This window comes from Dermacentor andersoni, chromosome 4, assembly GCF_023375885.2.
Source record: "Dermacentor andersoni chromosome 4, qqDerAnde1_hic_scaffold, whole genome shotgun sequence".
Taxonomy (NCBI): Eukaryota; Metazoa; Arthropoda; class Arachnida; order Ixodida; family Ixodidae; genus Dermacentor; species Dermacentor andersoni.
In genome coordinates, this window is record NC_092817.1 from 143464174 (window position 1) to 143490957 (window position 26784).

The window sequence follows — 26784 nt, forward strand, 5'->3', positions numbered from 1 at the left end:
GTTCCATTGCTGCCACCCATGAGATTATTTCCGCCTCTCTAACTTTCCGCTTGACGTTATTTGTTGCTGTGTTGCTCACACTATAGGCTGCATACTTGCTGGTAAGCTTCCTAGTTCTTTTCCTCCATTGTGGATCAGTTTTTCCTGTACAAATACCTCAACACTCTTCCAGCCCACTCACTTTCTTCCATATTCCTCAGTCGTTCTTTATAATCGATTTTACTGTGAGCTTCCCTCACTTCGAAATTTGTCCAGCCCATATCACCTTGCACAGCCACATTTGTAGTCTTCCCGTGAGCGCCCAATGCGAGGTGTCCCACTGACCTTTGGATGACATCGAACCGAGAGTGTACCCCTGATTTAAAGCAAACAACCGCAATTCCAAATGAAAGTCCTGGAACCATTACACATTACCGCGTACCCCGGAGCACCTCGTACCTATTGTATCCCCATAGCGATCTGTATTTCATTACAGCTGCATTTCTCTTCCCCTTTACTCTTATGGTTTTTCCTGTGTTTCGAAATATCCATTGCCTTCGTTTATCCATATACCGAGGTATTCATATTGTTTTACCCGAGGTATTTCCTGGCCGTGATGGCCACTGTCTGTTCACTGATTTCATTGAATACCATAACACCTGATTTTCTAACGCTAAATTTCAAACCTAAATTATCGCCTTCCTGCCCACAGATATTATTAGCCAGACGTTGCAAATCACTTTGCTTGTTAGCTAGCAACACAACGTCATCCGCATAAAATGAACCTGGAATACTGCTGCTCTAATGATGGGTTTGACGTTAAGGGATAAGAAGAAATCAGATTGGGTGAAGGAGCAAACGCGAGTTAATGACATCTTAGTTGAAATGAAGAAAAAGAAATGTGCATGGGCAGGGCATGTAATGAGGAAGGAAGATAACCGGTGGTCATTAAGGGTTACGGACTGGATTCCAAGAGAGTGGAAGCGTAGCAGGGGGCGGCAGAAAGTTAGGTGGGCGGATGAGATTAAGAAGTCTGCAGGGACAACATGGCCACAATTAACACATGACCGGAGAGGTTGGAGAAGTGGTTGGAGAGTGGTTGGAGAAGCCAGGCTGCTGCTGATGATGATGACTACTGCTCTACTACGGTACCCGCCTGTTTGTATGAAAGATTAAACCCGACATCACTTCCTTCTAATGCTCTCTCCAGCCTCACCATATACATCATAAACAGTAGTGGGGATAAAGGGCACCCCTGCCTGTGTGCCTTGTCGATATCAACTTTCTCTTCGCTCTTCATCCCTTACCATTCAACGCAAACGGTATTTTCCAATTGCCGATGGCACCGCCATCTAGGAGCGGTAAAGCGAAGTACTGTATCGTGACACTAACAAGCGCCGATAGGGAGCGCTTCGGTAGTCAGCGCTAAAACCCACGGAGGAAGGAAACTAAGGAGAGGCCCTGACGTCACTCTTTGTGAAGCTAAAGTGAAGCCGGAAGTTGGCGTTGCTCATGGCGTTGCTCCGCCTATCGGGCCGGCTCTCCTCTCTTGTTTACATTTCTCGCGAAACCACACCGCGCTGCGCGCAACTGTGCTGCTAGGACCCGCGCGCTCTGCAGCAATACTAAGCAATCGTTAGCACGTTTGCATGATTCCGCGAAAAAGGGCAAAATTACCCGCGGATATTCCTTCGTCCGTAGCCATTGCCGTGGCGCGGTACATTGCGTACAGCGTTGCATGCGCATTCATTTCACGAATTTTTGTTCCTCCTGTTCCACCTGGTAACAACAACACCCGGGAGAGCACGGTCCAGATAACGCAGCGCAACAAAACACGAAGACCAACGCAGACCTGCCCACACGGCGCCTTTGCCACGGTACGGAACCTACGGAGCAACACGTGTGAGCGCACAGAACCAAAACAAAGCCGCCATTGTGGCCCGAAAGGCGTGGCCGCTACGGCAAAGTAATAAAAAATCAGCAAAAAAGAGGCGAGCGTACTACGTCACTTCCTCCACACTTTTCTCCTAGCGCGCAGAGGGGTAGGGCCTCTCCTCAGTTTCCTTCCTCCATGGCTAAAACCCCTTAATCTTTTAAACGTAGCGCCATTAGATCTTTCGGCTAAGTTTCAGGGGCTTTACTTTCCGGCACTCCGCTTTCCCCGCCGTTACCTCCTCGCCGCCTCCTGTCGCCCAAGCCTCCTTCACTTCAGCATTATCCAATCCGTGTCGCGTGAAAGCAGGCGTTGGGATTTTGAATATATTTTTTTTTCTTTCCAGCGCGCTTCGACCGACATTGTCGATCCATTGCGCCCAAAGTACTCGCAAACGGATTCATCGAATGCGTTGGCGCACCAAATCAAATCTGTTAGGGACCAGAACTTCATTGTGATGCATTATTGCTCCTGCGCCTTCGGCTGCCACAACCGACGAGTGCCAAAGGCTTTTTTGTTGACCATCCGGCGAACGCAACGCGCAAAGAAGAAAAGTGTTGATGCATAGCGTCGGGCGGGCTGACTTCAAGGAGCTAGGTTACAAAAACATGCATGGCTTTGTGAAGTGCTACAGTTCTTCATTACATCTTCTTTTGAACCTCGTTTACACTTGCCTCTTTAAAAAAGTGCTTGAGTATGTGTCCCTGCTGTGCGCGGTTTTTAGCTCGTTTAAGTTGTCTTTTTTTTTCGAATGTGCTCGCTTTGTTTGTTTTGCCACGAGTGTGCCCGCATCTGCAGTAGGTGTGTCACGTAAAAGTGCCTTTATGCAGGCATTTTTTTTTTCAGCTCCATCAGAAGTTAGCACATTCTCGACGCTTTTGCAAAGCTCACTAAGGCTTACGAATGCAGTCGTTTAGCTTCAATGTACGCCCTCGTGTATTGTTCTCGTTAGTAGCGTTTAACGTTTTTAACGTACCGAAGCGACTAAGGCTCTGTGGGTTGTCGTAGTGGATGGCTGGGGATGTTCAACGTGCACTTGGATCGTACAATGCATGGGCCGGTAAATTCCTTTTCGTTGGCATTCCGTAATTCTCCTCTCACGGGCGCGGTAGGGCTACGCCAGAAGTTGTTGCCAGGGCGTGACTGCATTTTTAAATAAATTTTATTTACTATAGTTGTAACAGCGTGTCATCATTTCGTACTTTTGACGGCGCTTCCAGGACACCAAAGCGGCAATGGGAACTCAAAAGCTAGAACCAAGGCTGGTCCTTGGATTGGGGCTCGCCGAGGCCTGTGCGTGCCACGAGGCTCTAAGATCGGCTGTCCGCGATTGCGGACAGCCAATCTTGTATGCGAACACTCCCTGTGCCGCCTGCTTTATTATAACCTCAGGTGCTCTCCTGAGGCCTCCGTTAGCGGTTACATGTGCCCTCCTGGAGCAGTACTTGTAAAAAGAAAAAAAAGAACAATCTATCGTCGCGACGACGCAAGCACCCCGCAACAAAAAAATGCGCCCAGTTACTTCTGCAAAATACCGCGCCCCTGCGAAGAGATACGCGGAGCTAACGAGGAATCTGCCCACGGGCCTCTTGCGTTTCGCCTCTACCCGGCTGCTGCCGTAGGTGTCCTCATTGGAGGGATGAACAACGGCTACGCGCACGTTTTGCGTGCGGGGTTATCATAGCAGAGAAAGGCCGCAAAGGACCACAGGCCCTCTGGTAAGGATCAACATTTTTTTTTGTGCGTCCGATTAAGTACATGGATATGGCATGCGTCATATACACTGTACGTTGCCCTCACCTCATGGGGCAAACAATGTTGCGTTTTTTTGATTATGGAGTGCAGACGGAGTTGCGGTGGAAGCAGTGCGTAAAGCAGTTATGTAAGTTTGCGTCCCCGTAAGACGACAAGAAGTGGTGCATCTGCTGCAATTCGCTTTAATAATTAATCATTCTTTCCCCTTCTGGTTTCATTGCCTGTGCGAGCCTGACAGATCAGTGGTGTATATTTGTGCTGTATACTTTCCTTGTCTGCAAGACTGTAATAAGCGCCTTTATTAAATCCATTTGGGGACTGTTTGGTCCTACAACCATATTGTTCTCTCTGTTTCTATACAAGCTGCTGCGGTGGCTTAGTGGCTAAGGTGGCGCTGCTAAGCACTGTCGCGGGAGCAAATCACGGCATCCGCATTCCGATGGGGGCGAAATGTATCAATTGCATGTCCCGTGCATTGGAGGCACGTGAAAGAACCCCAGGTCGCCAAAATTAAACAGGAGTCCCTCACTACGGCGTGCCTCGTAATCAGATAGTGGTTTCGGCACGTAAAACCCAAGAATTATTTTTTTCTCTGTCTCCACGAATAAGCGCCAATACGAGGAAATCGAACACCACCTGAGGGATGGCATACCCATACCCGTGGTCCCTAGCATCCAAGTTCTTGGTATGACCATAGAAGCCAACGGAGCTAACTCTACGGCTATTTCCAAGATCCTTAGACAGACCGCTAATACATCCAGACTGCTGAAACGAGTGACCAACCGACGAGGGGGTATGAAGGAAGAAAGCCTCATCCGCCTTGTGCAATCTTTTATCATCTGTCGCATTACTTACGTTGCGCCCTTTCTCAACTGGTACAAAGCTGAAAAGACTAAACTGAACATCATCATCAGAGAAGCCTATAAGCAGGCCTTGGGACTACCCAACCACACCAGCACGGAACTTCTACTACAATTAGGTATCCACAACACGCTAGACGAGTTAATCGAAGCGCAACGTCGATCCCAACTAGAGCGGCTTACCTTCACGGAAATGGGCCGCAGCATTCTAACCAAGCTTGATATCACCTACCACCGTCAACATGGAGACAAACACCCTATACCACGCGACATTCAGCAATGGATGCACGCCGACCCTATTCCCAAAAACATGCACCCAGACCACAACAAAGAACGCAGGAAGGCACGAGCTACCTCCCTCATCAAAGCTTATGCCAACACCGCGGGCGTCACCTTCGTCGACGTAGCTGAGTACCAAGATGAACGGCGCTTTGCGGCGGTTACCACAGCAGGCGGCTTGCTCCGACATGCTGCCAGCATCGTTACCCAAAATGCCGTGATGGCCGAGGAAGTGGCCATCGCCCTGGTCACTCTTGACCCAGCCTGTCACACCATACTGAGCGATTCTCGCGCAGCAATCAACAACTACATCAAGGGTCGTATTTCTCAGCAATCACTCCGTATCTTACAACAAGCCCCGCATTCGTCTGAAAATCAAATCACCCTCGTCTGGATCCCAGCACACGCCGGCGTTGCCCACCCGCACCTCACCAACCTCAACGAGGTTACACACTCTGTAGTGTGTAACCCAATCGGTTTCGCTTGTATACGGTCTGCGAACGCCTGTGGTTGGTGGCGGATTTGCGCAGTCCTCCGGCGCGTGTAATCCAGTGTTTCCGGGGATGTTTCCCGGTCGCGAGGCGTTCGACAACTTTTGACTGTGTGGCGAGGATCCCTGTGCAGTGGTAGGGTGCCGCTGACGGCTACTTGTGACTGCTTCACATACCCGCAGTAGCCAACCCTTCTCCCGCCTCTGGATTGTATCGCCGAGCGCCTCATCTCGCCCACATTGCCGTTTATGCAGATAAGACGCCTGCGAAACGCGGTTGGCAACTTCGGTGTCGTGGGCCAGGTTGTAAACGCGCCGGTTGACGTTAACTCAATGGTGAGGTCGCTACCGAGGCACTTGCTTGGTGACCACGCCATCAATGTGCACATCAAGCGGCACATGGTACAGAAGTAATCATACTTGAATGGGATCGTGAAAGAGGGAGAGAGAGAGACAGAGGAAAGGGGAAAGGCAAGGAGGTTAACCAGAGGGGAAGATCCGGTTTGCTACCCTAAACTGGGGAGAGAGGGGAGGGGGAGGTAAAGTGGTAACCAAGTAGAGATAAAGAAAGAAAGGAGCGTAGACATACAATCACAGTCAGTCACTGTCGCCGCATACTGCCACCGCGCAGCGCAGTAGCACTTGCAGCACTATAAAAATTTGTTGAGGCTACAGCAGCTTGTCCAATTCTGTCGCCCTCAAAAACCGAAACAGTGCCTTCGTCGCCCTCTGCTGCGATGTCTTGTGATGGCGGCATATTAAAATAAGTTCCTCTATGAGAGGACTTCGGTCAAAGCGCGCTATCGCGATTGCGAGTGATCGTCTCTGTAAATTATAGCGAGGAAAGTCACAAAGAAGGTGTTGAAGAGTCTCCTCGTTACCGCAGTCCTCACACGAGGCGTCGTCGGCCCATCCGATTCGGAAAGCAAAAGACTTGGTGAAAGCAACCCCTAGCCATATTCGACAAAGCAGGGTAGCTTCGCGACGGCAGAGCCCAGCTGGAATGCAAAGCGTAGAGAGGAGTCAAGATTGTGGAGTCGGTTGTTTTGAAAACTTCCTGCGTTCCACAAGGAGAACGTGATGTCGCGGCTGAGCATTCGAAGTTTTCTAGCGGCATCTGTCCTTGATAACGGTATCGGCTCCTCTTCGTCCCCTTGAAGAGCCGACCGAGCAGCGCTATCGGCGTGTTCGTTCCCTATGACTCCGCAGTGACTTGGAAGCCACTGAAATGTCTCGTGGTGTCCTTTCTCAGTCAAGGTATGGATTAGTTCTCTAATCTCAAATACCAGTTGTTCGTGTGGTCTGCGCTGCAGGGCTGATAGCAAAGATTGCAGTGCTGCCTTCGAGTCACTGAATATTAACCATCTTCGAGGTTGTTCTTGGCTGACGAGACGATGTGCAGCGCAAAGAGCTGCAAGTTCCGCAGCCATCGGTGTCGCTGGGTGACATGTCTTGAAACTGATGGTGGTGGCTTTCGCTGGGAAGACCATGGCTCCAGAGGAACACTGGAGAGTTGCCGATCCATTAGTATAAATATGTACGTGTTCGGCGTACCTCTCGTGCAAAAGGAGCAGAATTAGTTGTTTAATAGCAGGTGATGACAGCTCAGATTTTTTCCTGATTCCTGGTACGGTGAGGTGCACTGCGGGTCGAGCCAAACACCATGGAGGAATCGATGGCTTAGTTGCTAGGGTGAAGCCTGATGGAAGGCAGGTGTAATACTCCAAAATCGTAGTACAAAATGATGCCTGCTGCCTTTCGGACGGTAGTGTTGCCAGATGGTGGGAACGGGCACGAGCAACGTGCCTAATGTGCACTCTCAACACTTCCACCGCAATGTGTGTTCGTATAGGTTGGTCCCGGGCAATCGCAATAGTCGCTGCTGTAGATGTACATTTGGGCAAACCAATACAAACCCTGAGAGCCCGAGCTTGAATAGCCTGTAGAGCAAAATTTGTCTGGCAGGTCTTGGTCAGTACAGGCAAACTGTATATCAAGAAGCCCAGAAAAAGAGCCCTGTACAATTCCAACATTGCATGCACTGACATTCCCCAAGTCTTTGCGCCCAGAAACTTGAAAAGTTGGGAGATTGCTGTCAGACGCTGTTTCAAGTAGGTCACGTGTGGGCTCCATGAGAGATCTCTATCAATGATTATGCTAAGAAATTTGTGAGTCTTCTGATAAGAAATAGTCTGGCCATTTATTGAGATGGCGTAGGGTGTCATTGGTTTGCGAGTGAACGCCATCAGTGCACATTTGTCTGACGAGATTTCAAGACCTTGGCTGCGGAGGTATATAGCTGTTAGAGTAGCAGCTTTTTGAAGTTTTGCACGTATCTGAGGACGTGTCACACCTGAGCTCCATATACATATGTCGTCGGCGTACATTGATATCTTGATCGCTGCTGGCAGATGATCAACGAGACCAATGAGCGTGAGGTTGATTAGGGTAGAGCTTAGTACACCGCCTTGAGGAGCACCTCGGTACGTGTAGTGTCGTGCGGTTTTACCATCACCGGTACAGATAAAGAACGATCTCATAAAAAGGTAATGAGAAATCCATTGGAAAACTCGACCACCTAGGATCGTGAAAAAAGCCACTGTCAAGGCTAGGCTACGATACCTGCACAAAACACGCTTCTTTAAGAAATACCGGGTGGTAATCGACTAAGATTTCTCGAATGATGCCGATCAGGTGATAAATGAACATGCCGCAGTTGATGTCATTGAATGCCGCAAGAACGATGCTTCTGACTTCACATGATGCTGGCCCAACAGCACACCCCGCTGTGGAACGAGAACAAGTATCTCAGCTTGTGACCGGGTGCCAAATAAGGGCCTGTCACGCTTTGGAAAAGCCACCTCACCAGCCTGTGCCTCCTGCGGTGATCCAGAGACTCTGGAGCACCTTCTGCTGGCCTGCCCTGCTCACCTGCAGCACCGGGGCCGACTTCTGCAGGAGTTCTCCCGCCTGGGGCTCCCATGTTCAGGACAGAAAGACATCCTCTAACCCAGTCGTAATCAGCTACCAGCCTTCCTAAGTGTCATCGAGTACCTCGACTCGTCGGGGCTCACGGCGAGACTCTAGGAAATTTCTTTAAAGACGAATAGCCTAACGGCTATTCACCACATCGGACCTCTTGATCCGCGTCAACTTCTCTTTTGCCGGGCCACCTCCTATGGTCTATCACCAGTTCACTCCTCCGGTCGAAGCCACTGGGCCTTCCAGACCGGGCTGCTCCGCTGCTGCCATGGCGACTCTCTACCTTTCTCCCTCCTTCTATCTCCTTCACTCTCATATCCTTCCCCCTGCTGCCGCTGAGCCGTGCTCCCGCAAGGGTTGCAGAAGATAGTGCCAGCCTTTCCTCCTTTCCCTACAAGAACCACTTCTGTCTCTCTCTCTTCCCTTTGACGAATATGCTGAAGAACTTTCCTTTCCCGTCATATTGCTCAGCGAGCCAAGAACATTCACAGTGGACCGTGTGACTGCTTTCATGATGGCATCCAGCGAAATTAGGCGCGAAGATCGCCGTGGAGCCACGGCCAAGCACATCTTGTACATGGCTAGCTATGAAGGTGCCGCGCATTCGCATACGAAACGACATGCAAATCACCATCCGAAACACACGTAACACAGCCGGTATCACAAAGCGCATGGTTGAAGACACTCACTTCTTCGAGACATGCGTCAACAACAACCCCTCATTCCTCGGGACGATCCCGAACTCACTATCCTACTGGTCATCTAGAAAAAAAGGATGTTTTCTCAATGACAATACAGCTAAGTAAGCCGACGCTTTCATCACACTGATCTCCTCTGGGTCTCGCTGGCCTGATCTCCTTCGCCTACTGCACCGCCTACGAAATGACCGAGCGTGCTCTCATGGAGACCCGTTCTGCGACATGACATCCCTACAACGAATGGAGCTGATGAACCAAGGTCCTGTGACGTGTACATGCTGTACTTCAGTAAGCTCGTGGATGTCTTTCTAGCCATCTTAAGGCATCGTACGGACTCTGTAAGGTGGTGTACTTCTTCAAACGAATAAAATTACAAAACAGGGGAAGTACGACGCCCACATTCTCCTGTGGCTGGACAAGGATTCCAATGATGAGGTCAGTGCCTACGTGCCGAAACTTGTCATCTTGTCGACTCGTTGGTCAGCTTGGAACACAAAGACATTCTTCCAAGGACGGACAATCAACACCACTCCCGCACGTTCACCTGCTTTAAGAAGGCTGCATCCAAATGTCGGTTCGGCGCCCTTTTCTGGCCAATGACACCCGTGCGTCGCTCCCCATGAGCACTGAAGAAGCGCACCGCAAGCTGTAGCAGGACGTATTTAATGACACGCACGTCCATCTAGAGACACACACTTATGACAGTCTCGAAGCATTTCCAGCCACACACGGCGTGGATCAGGCTCGATACCTGGGTGTCATCCGGGCTGTCATCAAGTGACCTATAGTCTCATTGAGAAGGCGCGTCGATCAGATTGGGTCAACCTTGCTTCCCCCTACACTGGTCCCAAGCTGTGCTCCAACGTAGACTTACATACTAGATACTCGTGCGCAACTATGCCCTTGAGAACATCAGCAAGACAAGCCGCGGCGTATGCGACCTTTAACGCAAACTCATTCAGCTGTGTGAACAGTTTCCTGACGCTGACTTCATTGACCATTTGAAGAAGCTCAGGATGGAAGTTTTCAATAGTGTGGAAATGAGCATCCAGGAAGCTGCTTGATATTTTAGACTTCGCATGTCTAAGTCCAGTCGCGATATCGTCTTCATTCCTACCTACTGGTACGATGAGCGTCAGCTTGTCAAGAAGACGCGCCTGTAGCTGCACACCCTCGATACTGAAGAAACCAACATTTGGAAAGAGACTTGAATCGGAAAGCATGAATACAGGCCGCGTCACCTGGATAGTGTGACATTAGCACAATTATCCGCCCTGTATTACAACAAGGAGGACGACAGCTACGCTAAGAGAACTGTACATCGTATCATAAGATACATTGGTTACGATCCTGTGAAATAACAAGACTATCAAAGGGAGATGGTGTTGCTGAACTACGTCCCGAAACGAGGTAACCGATATCCTCGATTGTCATAAGTTTGTCACCGTCTACCACGACAACAACGTGCTCCTCCCTGAACGAATGCAGGAATTCGCTCCAAACTAGGCATACAAAAGATTACCCAAATCTGCGAGGCGTTGCACGCCACAAAGCCTCGCGAGGCAGGTGGATCGTCTGCACTGAGCGCTGTCGGTATGTGTGCGAAACGAAAAAACTGCTGAGGCCGCGTTAGCACAGCATGAACTTCGCGCAAAAATGCTGCGGCATAATAACGATGACATTTGTGCGGCGGCCAAGACAAAACTCTCTGCAGTCGTAAAGAAGCGCGACAACATAGCGCAAGCTGCTGAGTTCCGCTGTAAATTTTGGATGTTTAATGGCGGCCAATATAAGCTACTTCTCCATTGTATGCATTGCCTCATTCCCTACGGAGACGGTCATTCACAACTCCCACTGCATATCTTCCTTATGGCACGCGCAGCCAGTCCCAAGACCTTTGTAATGCGCCTCACGATGGACATTGTCACAAAGCACCGCACCACCGTTGACAACACCATTGCTTGTACATTAACCGGCAATGCCGCAAAAGTTATCGGTGGCAAGCCAGGCGTCAGGGGCCTGGGATGAACGTCGATACGATTAGCATGTACAGGAGCAGGATGCGAAATGTGGTTGCTGTGTTTGTGGACGAGATGAGCATGATCGGCGCTGATGTGCTCGCTGAAGTAAATTGGCGCCTTCAGCAAATATGCTTTCACTTCGACGTCCCGTTCGGGGGCCTTCACATGATTCTCTGTGGTGACCTGCGCCAAATGCCACCTGTCGATGCCAGGCCCATCTTCAACAGGGACACTGCGAGCTTGGCTAGCGCCGACATGATATGGCAAATGTTTCGTTTCTACCCTTTGGCACAAGTCATGCGTCAGAGCGATGTCGCCTTCTCAGCAGTGCTGACCAAGATTAGTGGTGGTGATTGTCTCATGCAAGACGAAACGCTCATCAAAAGCCGCTTCATGATCAAGTCGCAGGCAGAACAAACCTGTCCAGGTGCCATTAGCTTCTTCCTGAAGAACTACGATGTTGCAGCATACAATATGCTCGTTAGTGGACTCACCGACGTGCTCAGCAGTGTTCACAGATGTTATGATTGGCTACGAGAGTGCTGTTCAGGAAGCTCCTATGCGATCTAAATTTCACAAAATCACTGTTGAATAAACGCTTGGCCTGGCTTTCAAGGTGTCCCTGTGTCCAACAAGAAGTACATGATAACTTCCAACATTGACGTTGTCGACGGTTTCACCAATGACTCCATGTGCACTCTGAAACACATTGAGTTTCAAAAGGACGGCCTTCTCCACGGTGTTAGGGTTCAAGGTTATACCGGTAAGATGGGCATCGCTGTACGACCAAAGGGGTTAGCGTATGCTACCGCAGTTGACATTAACACCAACAGAATTCCCATTCTCTTCCGAACGGCAGCCATTCAGCTTAGCAACCCCATTTTGTAATGTCGACGAAGCCAGTTTCCACTGGTTGAAGGAGCAGCTGTCACGATACATAAGTCGCAAGGCGGCATATACGCTAACATCGTATATAATTATGCTTAGTCGCATGACCAGCAGTTAGTGTATGCCGCTTTGTCGAGAGCTCTACAGGGACTATTCATCACCAACGACACCGATGATTTCAAGTTTCATCATGCCAGAGGTCAACTCAACCCACATCTCAAAAACGAATTTCGACGTCTCGAAACCACAAACTGAAGGCAGTCATTGATGACATACTGGCATTCCTTCATGAGCTCTCCAGCACCAGAACATTTTCGGTCCTCAGCCCTAATGTGGGCAATTCGAAAGCACACTTGCAAGAAGTTATCATCAATCATGTTACTGCATCAGTTGACTTTAGCCTTCTCACCAAAACTTAGACAGACGCTACAGACATTCCACTTGTCGGCTGTTACCAGCGTGTGTCAATGGACAAAAGACCCAGCCGTCAAGCAGCACGTGTGGCACTGATCAAGGGTAATGAGGATCACGTTGATTGCTGCACACACAGTGTCCCTGCGGATAACACTGCAACGGCCATCATCATTATCGAAGACATGTATGCAGGCGAGAATAACGTAAACGGCACGCATGTGCTCTCCTTCGATGTTTACATATTTCCTAACATGGCACAAAATCACATCAACACCTACTTGGACGCGAAGCTTCTACGTTACGTTCCACCACTACCGCAAGTGTCGCCCAGCCTACAAGATTGCTACCACGTTGCCCCAATCATAACAACCTTGACGGCCCTGAGTTGCTCCTTGTCCTCCCTCGTCATCTGCGATCCGCCGTTCTCGACGATGCACCGATGGCGGGACACCTTGGAGTTTTACGTACCAACGACCGCGTACGACGCCGGTTCTTCTGGCCGGGTCTCTACCACTCTGTGGGTCATTATGTCGCAACTTGCGAATTGTGTCAGCGCCAGAAGAAACCTCCCCTGGCACCTGTCGGACGACTCCATCCAATTGAGTTCATTCTGAACCGCTCTTTCGCGTAGGCCTTGACCTGCTTGACCCTTTTCCGACGACGACTAGAGGGAACAAGTGGATCGCCGTCGCTACTCATTACGCGACACGCTACGCGGTAACAAAGGCGTTGCCGACTAGCTGCGCAACAGATGTCGCCGATTTTCTCCTCCATCACGTCATTCTCCACCACGGTGCAACTCGACAGTTACTTACAGACCACGGCCGCTCTTTCTCATCTCGAGTTATTGACGACCTCCTCCGCTCTTGTGCCACTGAGCACAAGCTGTCCACCGCCTACCACCCAAGTCTTACGGAACGTCTCAACCGAACAATCACAGAGATGCTGTCGATGTACGTCTCCAACGATCGCCACGACTGGGACGCCACACTAGCTTACGTGACGTTCGCGTATAACTCGTCCCGACATGACACCGCAGCATATTCGCCCTTTTATCTCTTGTATGGTCGCGACCCCACATTGCCGTTTGGCACCATCCTCCCTTCTGTGCCGCGTGTTACAACTGAGTACGCTCGTGAAGTCATCGATCGCGCTCACATGGCACGTGAAGTCACCCGATCTCGTTTATTCGCCTCGCAGCATATACAAAAAGAGCGTTACGACCACTGCCATCGCGATGTTAAGTTCGCGCCAGGTGTTTGAGTGCTCCTCGGGTCACCATGTCGTCGGGTAGGCCTCTCTCAGAAGCTTCTCTCTCGCTACACAGGGCCTTCTGAAGTGCTACGCCAAGTTAACGACGTAAATTACGAGATTTCGCCGTTACACTTTTATTTATTTGAACCTCAAGGGTCCCTGGCGGAACATTACATGAGGGGTGGGCGCAAGAACGGCGGTTAACAATGAATGTTACATGAGAATCATGACGATGACATGGCTTCCTCGATGGCAGTCTTGAAATGGGCTGGATCAGGGATTAGTGCTAAGTCACTGGGAAGGTCATTCTTGTTGCGAGCTGTGTGGACAAAAAATGATTTCTGAAATGTAGTTGTTCGGGAACGATGCGGGATGACACCGTTTGGATGGCCTGTGCGGGGTGTTCGACGTACTGGTAGGATGAGCTTGCTGTCACGGGGCGAACAATGGAAAAACCTGTGATAAAGGCAGAGACGTGAAATTCGGCGACAGGAAGCGAGAGAAGGAAGTTTTAGTTGCAACTTCAAGGCGGATATGCTAGAGTATCGCGAGTAGTTTGAAAGAATAAAGCGAGTGGCACGATTCTGAACAGATTCAAGGGCTGAGATAAGGTTAGACTGATGGGGGTCAAATATTGCGCAAGCGTATTTAAGTTTAGGTCGCACAAATGTTTTATAAGCTAGTAATTTTAAGGAAGAAGGTGTCATGGCGCAGGTTACGTCGGAGATACCCAACTGCTCGATTAGGTGAATTTATTATGTGGTTAATGTGGCAAGACCATGATAAGTCACTAGCAAGGGTAATGCCAAGATACTTAAAAGAGTTAGTCGTCGTCGTGCGCGTTGATGCATCCTCAAGTCAGACGCCTGTTGATGTCGTGCACGTTTCGCGGCTGAAGCCATACATCGCTCGCAATTCTTCGTCTACCATGCGCCGACACGGCGCTTCGCCGCCTAGGGATCCTGTTACGGAAGGATGAAAGAAGAGAGATGAAGAAGAAGATCGGAGGCGCTGGCTGCTGCGTGTTGTTGGTGGTCAGCCATCTTAACTACTCTGACTCATATATATTGTAAATATAGTCTTTCTATACTCGCAACGTCCCCGTAACAATATTTTTTTAAGATGCCTCTCTTTAAGTGGCATTTTTTACTGAGGCTCTGGGGATACGGAGACAAGCATTTTTGCCAGTCACGTGGAAGCTAACACATGCAGAAACTTTCGCAGTGGATGCAGGAGATCCAGAAGCCTCGCAAACTCGTATCCTTGCTCGCGACCCGTGCTATAAATGTGGAACCGTGTCGCCAGTAGCCAGTCACTGGGACAAACCTTTGTTGAATGAAGTCTGGAGAACCCAGGCTAGAGGTGAATGCTTTTGGACAACATATGTAGGGGGATGGAGGGGTATAGCATGGCAGTTGGTGCGCTGGCAACCCTCCAGAGTAACAGAAAAGCGCCAAGCGGCAGATCTGATACTTACGAATGGGAACCGCGCGACGATACCGGAGGCCCTTTTGAAAAAGCCTTACCAGGGTTTTCTCAACTGCGGCACCAACTAAACACTTCTTGTCTTGCTCAGTGCAGGCACTCAGTTTACGAAAGCCGTGGATTTCATGAAATATTTGTCACGTGCTTTCGACGAAGTGTACTAAAGTAGACTACGGCATGTCACTGATAAATAACTGGTGAAACAATCGACTGTAGCTATTTCTACTGCGCATTGTTAATGTAAATACTGCCCAACAGGTAACAACTTTCACTCGCACATGACATACTTATTCCAACAGCTATTTCCTGATGTTTAGTTTTACTTCGCGATTTATTTACTTGTCTCATAAAATACAGTCTTACTTCCTTGCTCATCAGCGGGCATCTCGGCTGAGTATTGACTTTCGTGTCAGATATGTACCTTCAATTAATTATGAAGCCTCAATGTGGATCCTCCAATGCTCTGGAAGCCACATTTTGTATATTTTTGCCTCCTGAAGGAGTTACAGCAGTCTATATTGGGCTATTTAACGTTGGTGTAGTAAGCTTGTCATAGCATCTAAGAATAATGTGTCAAGTACATTCTAAAAACATACCCTGAATTTCCTTAAGAGTAGACTTTGCTTACAGCCTTTTAATAGCAAGTAATCAGAACGAAAAACCGCACTCACTACATAAGGCTTCCTCAGCCAAAAAACACTTAATTCAGTGTTTGAAACACGAATTCTTATTCAGCATTACCTTACTGTGCATAAATGCCAATCATACCAAGTCATGCTATCCTACTGAGTCATGTAACTACAGTTGAATGGTTAGGTGGGATAGCATGTTCACAGATAACGTATAATGTTTTGAAGAAGACAGCGACACATTTGTTTCCGACTTTTCCCGTATCACATTCGACAAATTAAAGCATATCAGGATCCTATTTTAATATTGTGTTATCAGCATTTTCCAATACCGCAGTAAATCAAATCAAACAAGATCTTTCGTCGATAAATTTTTTTTTTTCGCACTGGTCCTATTTGTCACCAGAGAAATCTCGTAAGAGCAAAACTGGGAAACTGTTATTTGCTAGTTGAAATATAGTGCATGTTAACGCTCCCTAATACAAAAAAAAAAGATTATTTTCACAGAATTCTAGCGATGCCACATTTAGGTTGGTTCTGCATTGTCACGTTGTCCAACCACAAAGAAGAAAATCTGGCGGACTGACGAACGATGAGTGCGCTTTTGTATACCTCGCCTTTATGACTGAACTGCAGTCAACCGACATCCAGTACTGTTCAATAGAACACAGGTAACCTTATTTTTCTTGTAGAAAGACGCACTTGGTCCACGTTATGCCTACGTAATTTCTAGTGCTCAACGCTCGTGAAAGGGGAACTAAATTCTGCAATACGCGCTTGGTCATTATCCCGAAGATGTGTGGATTCGAGTTCAGGTTACTTAAATGAATAAAAAAAAAAAACAAGCTGATAAAGGTTATCGGAAATGACGAAGCCGCTTGTCAAGGTCCACAACAAGGAAACTACATTTAAAGCACAGGGGGGCAAGCAAACGGAAAACACACGCAAGAGAGAGAGTTGAAGTTCATGCAAGTGTTCATTGTACACGAAGAGCGTTCACCAGTGAAGTGGGCACGATGCACCATAAGGGTGATTAGTGCGCGAAGAGAAGATCGGAGCCCGGCTTGGAGATGAAGCTCAGCGTAGCATCGATCCTTGTGTATGTCGGCAGCGGCCGGGTGCCCTGTGGACGTCCACCAGCCGAAGCTTGACTGAGGTAATGAGGACGCCGGACAGGCCTGGGCTGGACGCCCTTATGGCGTCCGCCAGCCACAGGCTTCGGAAGAGGCTAGATGAGGCGCCTGCATCCAGGTGGGAGCCTGTTGTGACCACTGGCTGAGAGCTCAAGTGGCCGCTACCGTCACGTCCGGGATCCCATCTTCCATCTCCCACAGCGTCTTCCACGATCGCAGCCTTCTCACCAAATCCTCTTCGCCTCTTTTTCTTCCATTCCGCGTAGAGGCTGGTGATTGGTTCCGATTCTCGTGTAGCCTCGTGCTGCAGCTTCGCGCCAACTTCGTCGTAGTGTCGACACCGCAGTGCACCCGCGCACTTATGACATTTGTCACGGCTTCAAAATGTTTCTTTAGACAAAAACAGAAACTGCCCCCATGCGCGCGGCAAGGTTATACACGACTAAATATACATAAAGGACATACAATAACACACATCTTTCCAGTTAAAGTACCGATATAAGCCAGTGGTCAATTGAAAACCACCTAATGTGATTGCATCCCGTGTTAGTCTAATGGGTGACCGCCTTGGCGCACCGCTGGATACTTTAGGGACTCGGGGTACATGAGACTGTAAAGTCTTGGTATAGTTTTCTAGAACGAACTAGCTTATAGCCAGTTCGTTCTAAAAAACTATAAAGGTTATTTGCAGCTGAAATGTTCTTATATTGATCAGCAATGACTTCTTTCAGCAAGCGGGGCACCTTACAGTGACGGATCCTTTTGGCACTATTGCAGTTCACCGCGCTGTGATTATATATTGACCCTTTTAGTTCTGCCTTTACGTACGCTGGCGGGATTTCGTCACTGACAGTTACTTCAAGAAGAAAAGACGTGCTTCTAACATAGTCAGAAGTTACATAAGTTGTACTAGCAGCTTCTTCTTAAAAGACACGCTAAGCTTCAAATAGAATCGAGTGGTCTTTGACTGAGAACAACGTGTTTTGTCACAAAGCATGCATCACCCTTCGGTCATCTTAATCGACTAAATCTTATCATTGAAGTTCCGGCAGTCAATGTACACTGGCTTATTTTCCACATCAATATCAAGAAGCTCTGAGTTAACTCTCAGCCCTTGGTTGAAGAGCATATTTACTTTCTCCATCGTGGGAGATAATACGCCATTCCTGTTGACCTGCACGTGCTCTCCAGATAAAGGTATACCGGGGAGAGAGAGTGCTCGTCCATCCCTGTGGGGAAGGTTATAACAAGGGTAAGGTTTCATCGACATGCCCTCACATTTGTATGCCATTTACTGCTCAGTAGGTGTTAGGCATAATTTCTCATCCTGAAATGAACATTTTCTTTCTTCTAATTTACGTTTCCGCTTCGGAGGATTTGCTCATTCTTAGTAACAAGATCTGTTTTAGGTACCGCATAAATCTCAGCAAGATCCTGTTGTAAGCCGACGCCCAAATGATCCATCACATCCAGAGTTCTGTCAACTTACTGCGCTTCAAGGGCTGCTATCTGTGCGTCGAGGATGCGACGCTCTTTGGCCCAACGAGCCTGCTAAGCTCGAAGCTGCTGTTTTTCAGCTGGAAACTGCTCTTTCTGACGAGCATGTTCGGCTTCCATTACAGCAGCACGCCCCACGCACTCCATATCCCATTATTGCTGCACCCAAGCACTCAATTCCGCCTTGTGGAGGCCCATGCTTTCATCCTTCTCGACAAGCTCTTTGAGGCCCATCAAGTGTCGTGCTCCCTGTCGTGCGCTTACAACCGGCATCGTCATGTCGCGGACGCCTATACCTCACGCTGTAGATATATTTATCGCTGCAAGTTCTGGAACTTGTAGGTAAGAACCAAGTTCGCACAAAACAAGAAGCTTATGCCCTCGGTCGGACTTTTCAAGTCTTCCAGGACACTGCAAATTAGCAAAATACCAACTAGAAACACACTAAATATAAAGTCATAATTTAGTCCCCAAGCTACGTAAATGAAATATCAAAGTTCACGCGTCAGCCTGGTTAGAGGGGGAGTGTCGGAGCACATCAGAGGCTGGAATGATGCAGCTGGCGAGTTTCCGTTGCGACTGGAGGACCAGATGACAGGCAGCCAGAAGACGGGGCAGGACGAGGTATTAGCGTAGGCCAGGAACGTAGGCAACGAGTATGGAGGCTGTGATCGATGCTCCACTGGACACCCGCAGACCTACATCAGGTTCAGGCGTACCTGGTGATCAGGAGCACTAGGTATAAGCAGGAGCCCGGGCTTATCGTCTGACAGGCTGCTTCTTCTGCCACTGCTGCCTTCGTCCCGCTTCTTCTCTCATAATGACACCTGTTCCACGTTCCTCGCTCGCGCCACGAGGCTCTCCGGAGATTCTTCTTTCTATTCTTCGATTTCTTCCGGCGCCATTGCACGATCATACTCGTGCCTTCGTCATAGCCGTTGTCGTCTTCGTCTTTCGTTTGCAACACAGGGCGTGCACCTGATGACAGTCATGTTATCAAGACGGTAATCACAGTTACACGATTTTCATGCAGGTCCAGTATACCGTTGCCGCACCTTGATCCATCTGAGAGCTCCGAGCGGTTAAGATTTGTTCTATTCACGTGAACGAGCCCGGACCCTCCGATATGTGCGGCTTTCTACAATTGACCTGTCTTATTTTATATGCTGCCTTGTAAATCTCTCCATAAAAGTTATTTCAATAAGTTTTGGGGACTTAATGTACTGCTATACGCGTGCGAACGTCCAGGCATTGAACCTATTTGAACCATTGAACCTATAACAAATTATGTTAGTTTGTATAAAGAATATAATAAAATATACATTTCGTGAGGATAATGTGAAGCCTGTTTCCCACAGCGCAGTTAACTGTGCAGCGTATGGCCTCCGAGAACGGAGATATCCATTGCTTCATCGTGGTCACAGAGCCTAAGCGCCGTACAGCCAATTTCGACAGCCTACTTGTTGCTCTGAATAATAAAGTGCATTTCAGAAAAAGAAAGACATTTTCGAATTACCTTTTATAAATCCGACGATGTTAAAATGTCGCCGATGTCATATCGCCAAAAGAGTCGCCGGTCGCTTAATAGTAAAAGTCAGCGCTAAACTAAAAGAAAGACACTAAATCTAGCGACAAATTCGCTCACACGCCACAGGGTGTATTCGCAGCCACTGAATCCTCGTGCTGTTCCAACAGAGAAACCCCAGGCTGTGCAGGTTCACTAGTCATTGTACCCATGACAAGGATTAAGGGGACCCTGAAACGATTTTGACGATGTTATACAAACGTACTGCGTCGTTAGAGTAGGTCCTTCTGATCATTAATTGACACATCTAAGTGCTCCGCGTAAAGTGTGTAATTTATTATAAGGTTTTAAAGATGCACATCGCTGCCGATCGCAGCACACTGCACGGCGGAATTTTAGGCCGCCCCTACCCCTATGACAGAAATCACCCATATGACGTCAGTGGGGCGAGCTATCCGATTGGCTGACCAGGGCGCGTGATCGATAATTTTTCCAAATTTATGGTAAACAAAAGATGTTCGTAATAGTTGGAATGTTAGTTAATTTGTTTTTATAAAAAGAAAGTAACATAAAGAGAATCCACAACAACAATTTTTCATAACACTTAAGCTTTTCCGGCACACAGCAAGTGTCGTCTGCTTGTGTTACAACGTGCTCCGTCTTTGACGAGAGCTCCGCCGTCAGTGTCGGTCTGTCTTTTCGCGAGCGCTATGATTCAACTTTGTTGCGTTGTGGACTGCAAACGTAGCGACTGGAAATATGTCAAGCTGCGACAGCGTGTTCCTCTGTAAGCGAGTAGACGAGCGGACTGGCTGCAGCGCATCGGACTGCCGCTATCCGATCGGTGCCAGGATTTGCGAGATTGCGGCCGTCACTTTACACCGGAAGATTACTAACGCAATAGCGTTTCGCGAGTCCTGTATTAGGGGGAAATGCAAGCGCAAGGCTGTGTCCCCTTGCATGTTGTTTCAGGTGATGAACAGAAGCGCAAATGTGAATAGTCTACACGGTGCAGCCACCTGGTGGCATAGAGCTCAACCACACACAGTAGCAGTAACAAAATGTATTCTTCTTTGCTGCTGGTGTAAATTTTTCGCAGGAGTGTAATCGTTAACACTTTGTTTTTGTCAGTGTTTAAAATGTTTGACACTTGATTAGAGCAATTCTAGCTCTTTCTTTGGCTGGTTAAGCTCTGCGCCAACGGGTGGCTGGACCGTGGAGACCGATCAGGCAGCTCACGTACGTCTACGCTAAGGTTCCTTCATCAGCTTGAGTTTTGCCTCCACCGTTCTGTCGAAACTTCAGCTAGTGTGTGATTACCGGAATACCAGACACGTTCGGCGCTACGACAGAATACTCGCAGCTCACGCTGCTTCGATAGCTCTCGCTTGGAGTCGACGGCCAAGCGGCTAGAGGAGAGGTTTCGCGCGGGCGGGGGCGGGCTTCAAAACAACCGGAAGTGGACGATGTGACGTCGCATCGTGACGCAGAACTAGTGAAGGCGGAGCTTAGCCGCGATCGCTCGGTGAACGAGTTGAGGAGGAAAAGATGGCTAGGGAGGAGGGTAACTTGTAATCGCTTGTAGCTCCATTAATACGTAACGCTTCACTTAAATTGTGGTGCGAATGTTCTACTTAAGCTGTACCCTACGCGTCTACAAAATTTGTCCGAACCGTTTCAGGGGCCCTTTAACTGTCGTGCCGCTTCCACATTTCTTGTTGATTTAATAAAACATCGGCGCCTGTGCGTGGCTTCGTCTACTCCTCTTTTCCAGTAGGTTAATTACGCCCTGCAAATAATTTCGTCTCTTTCGTCGTGCTTTCTACTATGTAACTAAAGGGCGCCATACAACAGGCTTCGTCGTGTTTTGTCGTTCCCGTCAGCAGAAGGAAGCTGAAGACAGAAATAAGAACATGTAGGAAGTGAGAGGCAGACAGTTTGATAACAATGTGGGGAGCTCGAAATTACGTTGGCGCGGCACTCACCTGCCGCGCCAACGGCCCATTGTGCCCCGCAGGGCCATCGTGCCCCATGAACCGCAGAGCCATCGTGCCCCGCGGTTCCCGCGAACGCGTGTACCTACTTGTATGTTGTGGTACTGGTGGACCACGTATTTCTGCGGCACGGGCTTCGCCACGGCGAACGGCTTGAAGATGGGGAACATCTTGTACACCGGGTACGGCTGGGGCACCGGCACGGGCTTGGGCACCGGGATGGGCTTGTGCACGTGCTTCACGAGCAGCTTGATGGGCACGTGCTGGTGCCAGCCGCCACCGCCACCGCCGCCTCCTCCGTGCCAGCCGCCGGCCGATGCGATCCCCGCTAAGAGCGCCACGATCAGTACGCGCATCATGGCGTCCCTGCGCAGAGGGGAGAAAGCGACGTCATCGGGCTGTCGTTTGTAAATGAATGAAAATGACAGAAGAAAAATAAGGTAAGAACAAGACAAATATTTGATCCGAGAGAGCACTACACTACTAAACGAGCCACAAGCATTTCAGCAGTCTCATCGATCAACACGGGTACTTCAATCGAAAACACCATTCGGTACTTAAAGGGCCCCTCACCAAGTCCCATAGTAAATTTTGGTTATACGCTGGAAGTTGCTACGTGTCCTGCAGGAATCGTTCTGCCGAAAGAATTTTTCAAATCGGCTCATTAATAGCCGAGATAGAAATATTTCAGTGCCGCGAACCCATGATTTCAGCGGCGTGCTCCACTGCCAAGCAGACACTCTCTCCACTCACACCATCTAGTCTCCGCAAGCGAAATTCCTTCCCTGCGTTCTCACATACCGGACCTCGATGACCACGTGACGCATACGTCACGCGTCCTGCCTTCATTTTTTTTCTCCTCGTTTTCTTTTTCTTTATTTGTTTCCTTTCTTTTAATTTTTGTTCTCTTTTGCTGGGCTGCGCATTTTTGCTGATGTCGTTGCGCGCGAGCTGTTATAATTGTCTCGCTTCGCGCATCGCACGATTTTGCGCGCTGTGCCCAAGGACACACAACTAACAGTATACTTCAGTGCTACACGAATACTGAGGCCGAACAAGCGGATCGCAGAGCATGATCATGGGGCGCTGGAACACGGTAGAAAATGACATAGTTTCGGTAGCTGCGCACGTGACTGCACGACCGTGGGAACAAGCAGACGAAGCGGAACTACATCTCTCTTGCTTCGGTGCGAAGTAAAGCAATAAACACGCAGATATTCCCGTTTGTGTGTTTTATTATTTCTCTAAACTTATATTCGTCAATTCAAGCTACAGATCACACGAATAACAGATGTTTCCTTGAATGATTCTCGAAGTCACGTGCCACCACGAGCGACGTCACACTGCGGACATGAGTACGTAGGCGCAGGGACACGAGTACGTCACCGTCCGTCTTGGAGGGCGGTCGCCGCGAGGGAAAGGGAACACGACGTTCGGATTGAAATTTCAGACTTTTCCGCAGCGCGTAGCGATGTAATTCTTTGCAAACACGATCGTTATCGCGCATTGCAGGCTCTGCGCTCGTCAGCTCAAAGTGACCAGATCTGGTGAGGAGCCTTTAAAGAAAGATAAAAAAAGAAAAAAAGCAGCCCCCGCACGAATACATTGGGAACAGCCAGATGAAATTTTTATACTTGTGGTTCTTGCTATTCATATCCACACAGACTTTTGCGCAGTTTGCTCTCAAAGGCTCGTCTTTCGTAACAACCGACTCATTCCTTTGAATTTACAAGCGTAAATGGGAAGGCAATCACGAACAAGCAGTTATGGAAATTTTTTTATTGGCTCGCTCTAACAGGATTCCCCATGACAAACCATGGATTTCACTAGGGCGCTGTGTAAAAGGCGCTGTTCAAGTGAATTGCTAAGCGTAAGGACAACTGCAAATGCGCGGAGTTCGAAGTGCCCGGCAGTTAAGAGACGACACGTGGCAACGAAAAGGGGCACTGAGATGTGAGCAGGTACTTTGTCCGAAGGAAGCCCGAGAAAGCCCACCTACCGAATATATATTTATGAGAGGAAATTGTCCACGGAAGCTACAGCTCGTGGGTTTCTAACTTAGTCTAGCATCTTGACTGATTTGCGCTGCTAAGCCTGAGGCCTCAAGAAACAAATCCCGGTGGTGACGGCCGCATTTCGATCGGGATGAAATGCAGAAGACACCGGTTACCGTGAATTGGGTGCACGCTAAAGAACCTCAGCTGGTCGGAATCAATCCGGAGTCTCCCACTACGGCGTGCCCATTATGAGGTCGTGGTTTTGGCTCGTAAAACCCCAGAACTACATTTCTTTTTTTTTTTTCGTTTTGACTGCTGCGTAAGTATTACAATGTGTACTGGACCTCACTACTAACGGTACTTCAAAAATCGGGGCAGATTAACGTGCCTAAAGGTAGCGCTTCCTTTATTAGGTCGGTTCACTGTGCGGCGCAGAATAGAAAGAAGGCGGCGTGCCGTGAGTTGAAAGTGTAGCCTCGACTGCTAAAGGTAAACACCAAGAGGGAGCAGGTAAAGGTCGATAGCCTATAGACTACGCACAACTAAGACGGTGATTTGCTGAGCGAGCTAAAATATGGAACCAAATTGCCGCTAAATCTTATTTCCAGCGGCGAGAGGAGAGAAACATTCTCTAACGAATGCTGGGCAGATTCGCCAGGCCATGTACCTATAGCATGCTACTCGAAATTACGGGAGTGGCTTATAAAGTGACGCATTCATACACAGTACACACGCATGCACTTTACACGAACACATACACTAACATGTAATTATACGTGTCGGGTCGAGGCCAGTGTCTCTGAAGAAGGCTGAAGGCGACTTAGTTGCGCGCATTGCAGCACTAGTGCTGCTCCAAGGTTCAAGCATTTGGCGAATCCCTAAGCAGCTGCCACGGAGATAAGATGTAATGCAGATTTTCGAGCAGCCTTTCAGGCCGCATAGCGCGTGCAGATGTATAAAACAAGAGTTAATGCATCACACACATTGCACGTATGGCAACTGTGGCAACCGTGAGCGGAAGTGATTAATTTCGCTTTATGTTAGGAATTTGTTCTTTCAAGGATTTCGCACACGGGGCTTGAGATACTCGAGATGCTTTTGGCATACTTAAATTAATTTCGAACGCAATGTACAGAAAATGCTTAAAACAAACATCTGAATTATTCGCCAGTTTTAGTACTGCGTACGTTGCGTACGTAACGGCATTGCGTACGCAAGATTGCCACGTCCTGCGAAGTGCGCATGCGCAGAACGCAACACGAACGGTGCGTGATGCGTACGCGGTCGCTGCGTACGCGCGCATACGATTCTTGCGTGCGTACCCAGGGAGCCTTGCGTGCTGCTCTCGTGGGTCTAGTTTGTTCGGGAGAGCACGAGACAAAAGAGTTTCGCAAAATGGCGGCGTCCATGTCGACCAGCGGAAGGTTGTACTTTTGTATGGCCCACGATTTGGCTTTGTTGCGTGAGGTGAACGCGCCGAAGCCATTTCCGGATCCTGCGCGGTGGGAATCCATAGCGAAAAAATATGAACTTTGTTTTTGAGGAAGTGTTCAGTGTGCGCTGTTCGCGCGAAGAGCTCGACCTCCTGTCGACGCAGTTCGTCGCAAATGACCGTGCCAGCCTCAGAAAGCAAGCGCTCGGTTTTTATTTTCCTCGATATGATTCGTGTATTGCATCCGTATTAGAAGTAGAGTCTCTTAAAGGCATAAATATAGTTCGACATTGCATGAACTCGCCCACACGTAACATCCCGTTGGCGAGATCAACAGCGTCTATAGTTCGACCGATGGTTCGACCTACTGGCGGACGCGGCCAACGCATTCCGACGCGCCCGGCGTCTAACAACGCTCGCCCGCTTACGTACGTAGGCATTTCGCAGTACTAAAAGCTCTGACGTGACAGGCGCTCCTACGTTCCGCAAAGCGCTTGCGGGCTGCGTACGTATCATCATGGCACAGTACTAAAACTGTCTATTACTAGCTGTCTCTCTCGCTTTCGTCGTTTGTTTCCATGTATTCAAATACGAGGTTTCACTGGCTCCGGACAGGCCGCCATTGGAATATGAACCTGGCAACGTTTAACGCTAGAACGTTATCTAGTGAGGCGAGTCTAGCAGTGCTATTGGAGGAATTAGAGGGCAGTAAATGGGATATAATAGGGCTCAGTGAAGTTAGGAGGACAAAAGAAGCATATACAGTGCTAAAAAGCGGGCATGTACTGTGCTACCGGGGCTTAGCGGAGAGACGAGAACTGGGAGTCGGATTCCTGATTAATAAGAACATAGCTGGTAACATACAGGAATTCTATAGCATTAACGAGAGGGTGGCAGGTCTTGTTGTGAAACTTAATAAGAGGTACAAAATGAAGGTTGTACAGGTCTACGCCCCTACATCCAGTCATAATGACTAGGAAGTCGAAAGCTTCTATGAAGACGTGGAATCGGCGATGGGTAGAGTGAAAACTAAATACACTATACTAATGGGCGACTTTAATGCCAAGGTAGGCAAGAAGCAGGCTGGAGACAAGGCAGTGGGGGAATATGGCATAGGCACTAGGAATAGCAGGGGGGAGTTATTAGTAGAGTTTGCGGAACAGAATAATATGAGGATAATGAATACTTTCTTCCGCAAGCGGGATAACCGAAAGTGGACGTGGAGGAGCCCGAACGGCGAGACTAGAAATGAAATCGACTTTATACTCTGCGCGAGCCCTGGCATCATACAAGATGTGGACGTGCTCGGCAAGGTGCGCTGCAGTGACCACAGGATGGTAAGAACTCGAATTAGCCTAGACCTGAGGAGGGAACGGAAGAAACTGGTACATAAGAAGCCGATCAATGAGTTAGCGGTAAGAGGGAAAATAGAGGAATTCCAGATCAAACTACAGAACAGGTATTCGGCTTTAACTCAGGAAGAGGACCTTAGTGTTGAAGCAATGAACGACAATCTTGTGGGCATCATTAAGAAGTGTG

The 26784-nt window shown here is 48.7% G+C and overlaps 1 protein-coding gene across 1 annotated transcript in view; it reads right to left on the reverse strand.

Moving 5' to 3' along the window:
* The window catches only part of LOC126537730 (uncharacterized), a 146538-nt gene that overhangs the window by 22917 nt on the left and 96837 nt on the right, over positions 1-26784 (reverse strand). Inside the window, exon 2 of the mRNA XM_050184818.3 lies at positions 21906-22182. Coding sequence (XP_050040775.1) covers positions 21906-22175 — 270 coding nt within the window. The 5' untranslated portion in view covers positions 22176-22182. The remainder of the gene's footprint in view (positions 1-21905; positions 22183-26784) is intronic.